The sequence below is a fragment of the Nerophis lumbriciformis genome, linkage group LG13, assembly GCF_033978685.3.
Source record: "Nerophis lumbriciformis linkage group LG13, RoL_Nlum_v2.1, whole genome shotgun sequence".
In the NCBI taxonomy this organism is placed as follows: Eukaryota; Metazoa; Chordata; class Actinopteri; order Syngnathiformes; family Syngnathidae; genus Nerophis; species Nerophis lumbriciformis.
The window spans coordinates 29143442-29155869 of NC_084560.2; the positions used below are offsets into that span (position 1 = coordinate 29143442).

At 41.6% G+C, this 12428-nt stretch overlaps 1 protein-coding gene across 6 annotated transcripts in view; it reads left to right on the plus strand.

The window, feature by feature from the left end:
* Positions 1-12428, plus strand: part of myo16 (myosin XVI) — a 257282-nt gene that overhangs the window by 44631 nt on the left and 200223 nt on the right. The window contains exon 1 of one of the 6 annotated variants that reach the window (XM_061971133.2): positions 1913-2256. The exons of the other annotated variants lie outside the window; for them this stretch is intronic. Coding sequence (XP_061827117.1) covers positions 2229-2256 — 28 coding nt within the window. The 5' untranslated portion in view covers positions 1913-2228. Of the gene's footprint in view, positions 1-1912; positions 2257-12428 lie in introns of those variants that run through there. 6 annotated transcript variants of the gene reach the window in all.

The following is a 12428-nucleotide window of genomic DNA, read 5'->3' on the forward strand; positions in this document are numbered from 1 at the left end:
AGTGTTTCTTAGGCTATGTCTACATTAAGCCGGATAACCCCTTAAACAAATAATTATTTAGCCTAAGCCCCGTTTCGGCCACACCAAATCATCGTTTAAGGTTCCCCTCTTTGGAAACATTTTTACAGGGGGAAGTGCACCGTGTATTTCTTGAATCCCTGGCTCTTAGCTTTGTATGGACTCAATGATCGTTTACAAACTGAGTTCGGAGAGGAAGTAATGCCAGAAAGACCATGCCCCACACAGGAAGTGACGTCAGAAAGAACACGCCCCAGACAGCTTCATAATAAAGCGGTTTCGTAACTCGGAGTTAACCACTGGAAATATGGAGGCGAGTCATCCAGACATGCCCGTGTTTCTCCTTCCGTCTGTACAGGCGCTTGTGGAAATCACACATGAATACCTTAAGAGAAAGTGATTGCAGCTATTTGGGATACAACATATCTCGGATGGCAAGAGAACTTTCAAATGTCCAGGCCAGCTGTGATTCTACTTAACGGAAAACTTTGTCCATTTGTCGAAGAAGAGCCGACGAGAATGCGGGCTCCTGTGGATGTGATTTTAGAAAAAAAAGGTAGCGTGGCCTTTGTAATTACCTGGCCGTCGAGGGAAGACTACGGAAAACGGCGAATGCATTTGGACTGGCAAAGCAGACTGTATCATTTATTGTCCGCCATGTATGTCGCGGACTCAACGTCTCGGTCCAGAGTATATAAAATCAACAAAAACAAATGGACAATGAAGGTGAAGGCAAAAGAGTGAGGAGTGTCCTGACCAGATATCTAGATCCCTAGATTGATTGATGTAAAATGTTCTTTATCACATAGTTTACTTCCACATGTCCATTAAATATTTGATTAATTTATGATGGCTCAGGTGTGATTCACTACAATAGGGCCCCACAGCACACTGGATTCCAGTTAATTGAAATACAACAACACTGGATATTGTTCAGATAAGTTAAATTTAAGAACTCGCACACAAAGCAACACTGGAGGTGACTACGACGTGTGCATTTTCCTCGCATGCGTACTAGGTCGCGTTGCACCGGCGGACGGGGGGGTAGGGGGACTTAAACGACCATTGCGTGTGTGTGTGTGTGTGTGTGGACAAGGATAAGGTTAGGTGGGATTTACCCTTAGTGTTGAAGGGGCCTTAATGCCAGAAAGTTGCAATTTGAAATGAGCTATAGTTCCGTGTCATGTCCGCTATCTGCTTTTCTTTTAATGAACATCCTTCAAGTATGGTGATTCCATAATTTAGTCAGGGGTTGTAGTATCATATCCCACCCCTGCTATTTGGGGTCCTTAAGACCTGTCTCTGTTGTGTCCCTCCAGTCCTCCCTCTCTTCTATGCAGATGACCTTCTTTTAAATGCAAAGCTCTTCCATTCATACATATTTGAAAGAGTCCCAGTGCTTTGACCTACAGACACACTGACACCGCACACACTCTTACTTACTAGTAACTTTAATGTGAGCGTGTGTTCATGCTACGTGTGGACACACACACATTAGATAACGACACTTACCATTCCAATCCATTTGCGGCTAGTTTAAAGAGTGGCTGACACTCTTAACCTGTCAGCGCAACAAACAGCCGCACTGCAGCAGCTTCTCTCGTTAGCTTTCCTTCTTTACAATGCAAGCCCCCCAACACACAGTACCCCCTCTATTTTTCCTCCATTTAAAAAAATAGATTTGATGTATGAGGCACAGTTAAATAAATTCTACAGATCTTTAATTTGTGCATGTATATGTAAAAGATTACCAGATTTCTTATGTGTGTGTGTGTGTGTGTGTGTGTGTGTGTGTGTGTGTGTGTGTGGTGAAGACAGAAAAGCATTGCGTCATCGGAGGAGGTGTGTTGAGCGGGAGGCGGGGCGAGCCGGCTGTCAGTCAGTCAGTGACGCGGGGAGCACGTGTGATGGTCATGGCTCGGACGAGGGTGCTTCTGCTTGGCACATCTTGAGCGTGAGGAAGCAGCTCGCTCGCCGACCGGTTTACCCGGGCAGCGGATGCCGGCGTTAAGTGCCTGTGTGCGTGTGTGTGTGTGTGTGTGTGTGTTACTGCAATTGAAGCTGCTGCTGCTGTGTGGAATAATGCACACACACAGAGTTTTGGTTAGGGAAATAATACTGTAGTTTGTGCTGGAACCTGTAGCAGCTTGACCAGCCGGCTTAACGTCTTCCTTCTTTCCTCCTTCCTTGCTTCCTTCCTGACTCTAAAAATGTCTCACTATCATTTCATCAAATGCTGTAAGTAGCCTTTCTCTATTAGTGCATGCACAACTTCAAATGTGTCCTTTTTGTATGTGTGTGTGTGTGTGTGCTGCAGAGCAATGCTGCAGATGTGTGTGTGTGTGTGTGTGTGTGTGTGTGTGTGTGTGTGTGTGTGTGTGTGTGTGTGTGTGTGTGTGTGTGTGTGTGTGTGTGTGTGTGTGTGTGTGTGTGTGTGTGTGTGTGTGTGTGTGTGTGTGTGTGTGTGTGTGTGTGTGTGTGTGTGTATGCGCGCGCACACGCGTGTGTGCGTGTGAAGTTGACCTGGCAAATTGCGGCAGGTAGCAGCAGAGGGAAATAAAGAGGAAGCGCGCAGGATTGTCTGGCATATTTTTTTAACACGCAGACCAAGAGAGACAGAGTCATCGGAAAGCATTTCGAGGAACGTCGGAGATGAATAGAATAGAATAGAATGCCTTTTATTGTCACTATACACAGGTACAATAAGATTAAAAGCAACTCCAGTATGCGACAGTCTATAAATATGCAAAACATAGGAAGGAAAGAAAAGAAAAATAGTGCAAAAGGAAGTAATGTGCACAGTCCAGTCCTGAGAACGAATGTTCTGATTGTGTTGTTTAAATATTAAATATTATACTATATACATATATACAGAAGCATTCAGACTGTGGGTGGAAAGTAAAAATTGCACACAGAGAGGTGCTAAACTATAAAATCAGTGCAGGATGGAAAGTATTTGACGGGATGTTGCATCAATAAAGAACATGGAAGTGGATGTGCTAGCTTGGATTTTGTGTAGTGTTATTAGTTGCAGTCTGCATGGAAATGTTTCACGTTCAATCAATATGTGATAGCCAGGGGATGAGAGAGGAGACGCAGCCATTCACCTTCCATTAGATGCTACGTTCCGTCTGTTCAGTAATTCCTCAATCCATTCACTTCTCGTGGCTCCAACCATGTCTGCGGTCTTTCATGAAATCTCCCATCAAAGTTTTCGGTTAGTTGTTTGGCTTGGAAATTAAAGTGGAATATAGACCATTCCACCTTGGCGCTGCCTGTATGGCTGTTCCTTATAAATGAGGATGTTTGGCCGTTCTGCAGGTGGTTTATGAGTTTAACCAAAAAAACGTGAAATATTAGCAGGTCTTAAACTCTTTTCCTGTGTAAACTGCACCGACAGGGGATAGGAATGCAACGTGGACTCTGCAATTTTCTGGATTATGTGCTTGGGATGTGTACCGAAACTCACTGGTGCCGATATAAACGGGAAACAAAGTAGCTATTATTGCCCCGCTTTGGTGCTAAATAAAGCTTGAAGCTTATATTGTTGGAAACAATCTAGCTCTTTTTCAACTTTATTGCCAACCTTAACACGCCAACAGTCTTCAGTTCCAACAGTGCACACACATTTTGCCGTATAGCGCTCGCCAAAACTGCAACAGAACACTTCCTCCAATATGCACCAACCATAGTCATGGCGCGTGAGGGGCATTCACCAACCCCGGAATTCTGAGCATTAACATTGTGTTTTTTTTTGCAGATTCTCTGTGCTGATGATTTTCTGTGATAATTATGACTATTTGTTGCAACAATTAATTGATTTATTAATTTGATTAGAAAAAAACCTTCGATTTTTATTCTGCTGCTTTGATTGTTAAATGAGAGGAACTAATAACAGATGATCAAATCCGGACAACATGGAGTGTCCGTAACTTTAGTTACGCGGACATAGTTTGCGCACAGCCGCTGCAAAAAAGCGCACATTGTGGGGTATGGGTGCCGTGATCTGTGTGGCGGCAAATAGCAGATAGTTTTCTGTTTTTTATTTTTATTAATGCACCAATGTTAAAAGTACGTTTTCAATGTCGATGATGTGCGTGTATTTAAATTAAATAAAGTTCAAGCAAGCAGAAAAATCCTTGTTTATTTAAACTATTTTCCCTAAAACACGCATTGAGGTAGGGTTGGGCGATATGGCCTTTCATTAATATCGATATTTTTAGGCCATGTCACGATCCACGATATATATCTCGATATTTTGCCTTAGTTTTGAATGAACACTTGATGTGTATAATCACAGCAGTATGATGATTCTATGTGTCTACATTAAAACATTGTTGTTCATACTGCATTAATATATGCTACTTTTAAACTTTCATGCAGAGAGGGAAATCACAACTAAGTCAATTTAGCAAAACTGTATTTATTAAACAGTTATTAAGCAGTGGCACAATCATTCATGTCATTTCAAAACAGAAAGTGCAAGATTGTCAGAGACATTTTAAAACAAGCTATTAGTGCACTTTTGTGCATGATGTCACTAAGATGACATATCAAAACAACACTAAATTAAAGTGCACTTTTTGTACAGAACGCCACTACAATAGTTTAAAACCAATAAAGTGCACTTTTGTGCATGATGTCACACAAGATATTTCAAATACTGTCAAATAAAAATGAGCTGCATAATAGGAAATCAAATAGTGTATGTCCTTCGCTATGTGGTAGGTTCCTGCGGACGTTATCTCCTTCTGTTGTTGACTATTTTTTTCATACGGTGTTGATGTGGAAATGGAAGACGCCAGGCTCAATTGGGTCAGTGCTGGTTGCTTTGTTGGGTGTGGCACCGGCCGGAGATGTTGACATGTGAAGTTTCAAGCACTCTTCATTCTCTAGCGGATGACTTTTCAAATGATGCTACAAATTAGTAGTGCCACTACTTTTTGTAGCAACGCTTTTGCCGCATACTTGACATATTACGGTTGTCTGTTCAACATCTTCCCGCTTGAAGCCAAACCACCGCCAGTAGATGGACCCCGTGCTGTTTTTTCTTGAGAATTAATTCTTCTTCCTCCATTTGTTACCAGATTCGCACCTTCTCTCTCTCGTATTACCACTCGCATCGCTCTGCTCGCACCACCTGCCACTGCTAACGTTACCATGCCGCTACCTCTCTGCTCGGCGAGGGCGTATGACTTTCCACGCGCGACAGTATGTGACGTATGTAAGAAGGTGCGCTTGTTTTATCTCTCTATGAGAAGGAGAGACAAGAAAGAGAAAGAGCCTGTAGTGTAATGCCCGCAGCTAAAAGCAACTGCGTTAGAACGTATACTCGAATACTCACGATATAGTCATTTTCCACACCGCACAGAGACAAACCTGCGATATATCGAGTATATTCGAGGCTATAAAGTGTGTTTGAACTGATTAGTGACATTAATTGATAAATTACTTATTGGCTAAAATTGTCTTTGTGGATATAATTTCCCATTGTTGAATTTATTATTCAGCTATAATTTTACATTATTCAAGTATTTCAATTACTGTTCTGTTCAACTTGCATGTCACAAAAATTGTAGGGATGGGAATTGAAAACTGATTGTTGCTCAGAACCGGCTCCCAGTGTATCAATTCCTTGGAATCTCTTGACTATTCCCTGAACGATTCCTGTGGGCGGAAACATGGCGCCCAGGCAGCAGAAAAGCTTCAGAGTTTGGATACATTTTACCAAAAAAAATTGCAACAGCGCTCCTTGCAATAATTGTAAGGTTGCGATTTCATCAAAAGTAGCACATACAAGCAAATATGCTCAAACATTTGGACACAAAGCATGCAATACCTATAAATTAATGTCGCGTTATTGAACTGCGCCGATCTCAACTCAGCTGCAGTAACGCTAGCACGCCATCTGCCAGGCCCATAAATACAACAGGTACTAACTAACACCACCTATAATTGTCAAAGCTACTATTACCTGTTATTACCTACTATTATACATGAGCATGACCAGAGAATAATTCTGGCTGTCTCCGAGGCTGGCCGTACTACCGTATTTTTCGGAGTATAAGTCGCACCGTAGTATAAGTCGCACCTGCCAAAAATGCATAATAAAAAAGGAAAAAACATATATAAGTCGCACTGGATCCCGGCCAAACTATGAAAAAAACTGCGACTTATAGTCCGAAAAATACGGTAGTATCTTCACTTCAGTTCTACCTTGTCTACCTCATAGCGGCAGCAAAGAGTAGACTAAGTTTGTGGTCAAGGGCTTGCAACAATTTGCCACAGTAGATGCTCCTGATTTTCGGTAGGTGAATGCCTGTAGTCAGAGAAACATTGCATGTATTCTTCCAACCAGATTTTTACTTAGTCATTATATTGGGACGGTTGCAATTTTGATTGCAACTTCCGCCATCCTAGTCACTGATGTTGTGTCCTTGAGCAAGACACTTTACCCACTTGCTTAAAGTGTCACCCACACTGGTTTAAAGATAGCTTAAAAATGTTGATAAAGGGTTTCGCAATGTAAAGTGTGTTGAGTCTCTATAGAAAAAGTGCCATATGAATATAATTCACTTCACTTACCTATTATACAGGTGAAACGCAAACACATTTTTATATTGTGCAAAAGTCTATTCATGTCAGCAAATCAACTTCAAATGTGCAACTAATATATAAAATATAAATTGATTACATGCAAAGTTAGTTATGTCAAGCCTTTGTTATAATTTCAATGATCATGGCTTACAGTTTTTGTAAACCCCACATTTTCTGAGGTTTTCAATTCAAGGTTTTCATAAGTTGTAATCATCAATATTATATCAAAATATTTGAAATCTCTTGAGTTGCATGTATTGAGCCTATAAGTCATATGTTAGTTTCACCTTTTAAATCCAATTGCTGGAGCAAACAAACCTCTGCACGATATTCTAATTTAATGAGTTTCACCAATGTTACACTCTTGCCGAATTTCCGCATATATTTTATTTTGTTGAATTCCACAAAAAAAATATTTTATTATAGTTAATTTTTTCACAAAAATGTTTTTTCTGTGGTGTGTGCCTCTTAAGAACTCACTGTTGGCTTTGTAAGGTCATGTTACCTCTTAACTAAACAAAGTTGATTATAATCCACCTGTTTGTTCTCTTTTTTTCTTACAAAGAAATTCTTAGAATCGATTACAGAACTGACAAAGAACCGAATCATTAAGCAGAATTGAAAGTGGAATCAGAACCGGACAAATCCTATCAATTCCCATCTCTACACAAGATAGCATGTTTTCTAAAAATCCCCCCGAATTTTCCAACTTCGGAGGTAGTTTTAGAGGCACAGTGGTGGCACCAACTGTGTTTAAAACTACTGTACCGAAATGTGTAAGGAGAGTGAAACTTAACATTGCAGCGTCACTTCTCCCATCATGTTGAAAGCAATTGTTCATTTTCCGGAAAAATGGCGTGTATTGTTCTGTTTTGTACAAACATCAACACTGAATGGGAGGGTCAATGATCTGGCAACTTATTCTGCTCTGTTGTGTTGAAAGCAATTGTTTCTGTAGGATGACAATGTTATACTTCATTAGGCATCTAGTTAACTGATGGTGGGGTGCCATGAGGTCGCTGCGTGAAAATGCACATAGGTCTGGCAAAATCCGGCCTCTGTGTTTAAGGCACCGTCGAATAAATGCCGAAGGCTCTGATGTGCCAATTTTACCCTATCTCTGTGTGAAAGAGGCTATTGATTGGAGATTCAAATCAATATTTAATATTAGGACTGCCCTATCTCAAAATATCAGCCTTAGGTTCAGAGCTCCAGGCAGTTCTGTTCCATAAAAGTCAAGAATGGCTTATCAATTAACAGTAAGCACTTTTTTTTTATCTTTCATTACGCACGCCTCATTAACAAAGGCATTCGTATGACTTGATTTACTCACCAACAATGTATTCAAGCCAACCTCAAGGGAGCTTCTTGATGTATATCTTTTTAACTCCCACACATATGCTGCCATCTCCAGGGTGAGTCATGTCCGCATAAATACGGCATTCACTGTGACGGTTGTCATGCGCCTACCACTTTATGACTGCGATGCTGACTGTAGCCTTGAGTGCAGGGTGACAATGTGAAGGACGTGCAGTAAGTGGGCCAAGCCAAAGAAATGAATGTCAGAGTCAAGGCGGCGTGAAAGACGTTTAGGTAGTTTTTTTGCATCTGTTACATGGCTTACACTACTCAAGATGTCTAAAGGTTACTGAACATACTTGTTCGTAGTTCAAGGTTCCGCCATTCTTAAGCTTTTCCAGACTTGTTTTGTAGCATGATTTATTTAAAGCCTATCCACTTAGTTTTCTGATATTTCAAAAAGTCGTCTTTTGAAGCACTTCTCAAGTTGTCCTCAGCACTGTTAGTCCATTTGTCTTAAGCATTCTTAAGAGACTCCACTCTTCAAAAGTGTGATTAATCAATCAATCAATCAATCAAAGTTATATAGCCCTTAATCACAAGTGTCTCAAAGGACTGCACAAGCCACAACATCTTCTGCTCAGATCCCACATTAGGGCAAGAAAAAACTCAACCGAATGGGCACAATGAGAAACCTTGGAGGGGGCCGCAGATGCAATGGATGTCGAGTGGCTCTAGTTAATAATGTGAGAGTCCAGTCCATAGTGGGGCCAGCCGGGGATCATCTTGAATGGAGACAAGTCAGCAGTGCAGAGACGTCCCCAACTGATGCACAGATGAGTGGTCCACCCCGGGTCCTGACTTTGAACAGCTTGCGCCTCATCTGTGGTCACCTAATAACCTCTCCACGCAGGAGAGGGGGGCAGAGCAGAAAAGAAAAGAGACGGCAGATCAACTGGTCTAAAAAAGGGTCTATTTAAAGGCTAGAGTATACAAATAAGTTTTAAGATGGAACTTAAATGCTTCTACTGAGGTAACATCTCTAACTGTTACCGGGAGGGCATTCCAGAGTACTGGAGCCCGAATACAAAACGCTCTATAGCCCGCAGACTTTTTTTGTGCTCTGGGAACCACTAATAAGCCGGAGTTCTTAGAACGCAGATTTCTGTCCGGGACATATGGTACAATACAATCAGCAAGATAGGATGGAGCTAGACCGTTTAGTATTTTATACGCAAGTAGTAAAACCTTAAAGTCACATCTTAAGTGCACAGGAAGCCAGTGCAGGTAAGCCAGTATAGGCGTAATATGATCAAACGTTCTTGTTCTTGTGAAAAGTCGAGCATCTGCATTGTGTACGAACTGTAATCTTTTAATGCTAGACATAGGGAGGCCCGAAAATAATAAGTTACAGTAATCAAGACGAGACGTAGCGAACGCATGAATAATGATAGTGGATAAGTTGGAAAACATTTTAGCGATATTACGGAAATGAAAGAAGGCTGTTTTAGTAACACTCTTAATGTGTGACTCAAATGACAGATTTGGGTCGAAAATCCATCCATCCATTTCTACCGCTTATTCCCTTTGGGGTCGCGGGGGTCGCTGTAGCCTATCTCAGCTACAATCAGGCGGTGATACTGAGATTCTTTACGAAGTCGCTTTGTATAATTGTTTGGTTGTCAAATGTTAAGGGGGTTTTATTAATTAGGTGCCAGTGTCTAGCAGAACTGATAATCAGCATTTCCGTTTTCTTGAGTTGCAAAAAGTTAGCGGACATCCATTGTTTAATTTCATTTAGACACGCCTCTAGTTGACTGCAAAGTGGCGTGTTGGTCAGCTTTAGGGATATGCAGAGTGAAAGCTAACACCGTATTTGCATATGATGTCACTTAACTGCAGCATGTAGATGCTGAAGAGTGCAGGGCCAAGAACTGAACCCTGTGGAACTCAGCACGTTACCTTAACATACTTCGAGGTCACATTGTAATGGGAAACGCACTGCATCCTGTCAGTAAGATAGGAGGTAAACCAAGAAAAGGCTAAGTCTGACATACCAATCGTGTTTTGATACATTCTTATAAAATGTTATGATCGAAAGCAGTGCTAAGATCAAGAAGCAGCAACATGGATGACGCATCAGCATCCGTAGTTAGCAATAGATCATTAGTCATTTTTGCGAGAGTGATTTGCCCTGAAACCGGACTGAAAGGGTTCACAGAGATTGTTAGACACTAAATGTTCATTTAGCTGCTGTGCAACAATTCTCTCGAGGGTTTTCGAGATTCAAGATATTCAGGATGTCTGACTTTCTACACCTGGTGGGTAAAGTAAATCTGCAACAAGTAGTCAATCACATTGCAGCTCTGTGTTACCCTGGAATTAAATTATTACCCTAGTTCTTTTGACAGTAAAGCATAAAGTGACGTTTCTTAGCTCCTTAGGTGAAAATGCATCTTAAAATCAGATTAGACATAAACATAAAGCGAACATGAGGCGATGCTAGATGTGAGATAGTCCCTCAGTTTTTTTTAGGACAAAATCACTATTTATGGGGCAGCATGGTGAAATACAGGGGTTAGTGCATGTGCCTCACAATATGAAGGTCCTGGGTTCGATCCTGGGCTCGGGATCTTTCAGTGTGGGGTTTGCATGTTCTCCCCGTGACTGCGTGGGTTCCCTCCGGGTACTCCGGCTTCCTCCCACCTCCAAAGACATGCACCTGGGGATAGGTTGATTGGCAACACTAAATTGGCCCTAGTGTGTGAATGTGAGTGTGAATGTTGTCTATCTGTGTTGGCCCTGTGATGAGGTGGCGACTTGTCTTAGACTTAGACAAACTTTAATGATCCACAAGGGAAATTGTTCCAGGGGTGTACCCAGCCTACTGCCCGAATGCAGCTAAGATAGGCTCCAGCAACCCCCGCGACCCCGAACGGGACATGCGGTAGGAAATGGATGGATGTCTATTTCTTCATTGTCAGTGACAAACCGTGACAACTGCAACTTAACTTGTGAGATGTCAGAACAACAGAACTTAAGTGCTCTGTGTCTTGGCTGCATTCCTCCAGGTCAACTTTGGGTGTGAGTGACAGGCAGAAATGCTCTGACTCAATTGGGGAGAATTGGGTTTGCATGTTTAAATCTCTAGACCACGGGTGCCCATAAGGTCGATCGCGAGCTACCGGTCGATTGCGCAGGGTGTGTCAGTCAATCGCCAGCCAGGCATTAAAAAAAAATTGTCCTAAAAATTAGCGATCATCTATCTTCACTATGACGTCACTTGATTGACATTTGCGGCACGAGGATCTTGTAAGATGACTCTGGGTCCTGCAAGCCCAGTATTAAGAAAAAACGACTGACAGGAAGGCGAGAAACACTTTTTATTTCAACAGACTCTCATGCTGTACATGCCGTCAAAAGCCTAAAGACTGACCGCACTGTTCCTGTCTTCACAATAAAAGTGCTGCTCCATGGTCACATTTTCAGTAGACCCATAATAAATTCATGAAAAGAACCAAACTGTATGAAGGTTTTTGTGACCAACAAGTATGTGCTCCAATCACTCTATCACAAAAAAATAAGAGTTGTAGAAAGTATTGGAAACTCAAGACAGCAATGACATTATGTTCTTTACAAGTGTTTGTAAACTTTTGATCGCGACTGTGTATATATACATATGAAGATGAGGTAGATCACTTCGACCTGGCCTGCTGAAAAAGTGCGGGCACCCCTGCTCTCGACCCTGAATTTAAGACGATCTATCTTTTTTCAGACTGTTGTCTGGGGGGGAAATACAATCTTTTATTATTGCAGCACTTACGGTTGATTAGATGGCTTGTCCTTTTATTCATTGTACTTGGTTCCTATGGTTGTGTTTTCGTTTGTGGCATGATGTATGTGACATGAATGGATCGTAAGCTAATGATCTGTGCACTTATGATGATTGGATTGAGTCCTGGCCAAGGAAAGTCAACTGAGGGCCAGGCACGCATGTACTGTGCAGTATGTGACACATATACCCATACACCAGTACTGATGCTACATACAGTACTTGGATACACTTAACTGCGATGTTCCTGACTCAATATTGCACACAGTTTGCTGACTTTCCCTTTTTATCACATTCTAAATGTGTAGTGTTGCTTTGAGTGGCTGTTGTGCTGAAGTGGTGGACCACATCAACATTGAAGCTATGGTTGTCTTATACTGGATGTTAGAGCATCATGAATTGTTCATACAAGGCATGCTTTCATGTTTGCACCGCATTTTGAAGAAACAGTGATACCTCTGACAGGCAATCTTTGTCCTTTATTCTCTGAGCCACCATCGGCGTATTTTCTTTGTTGGTACTTTCTGTTTTTAGTTGACACAGTTTTAGGGATGATGTTTGATAAGAAATTATCGAGTTCGAGCCCATTATCGAATCCTCTTATCGAACCGATTCCTTATCGATTCTCTTATCGAATCCAGATAGGTTGTTGTACATGGAAAAAAACACAATATTTGGTTTA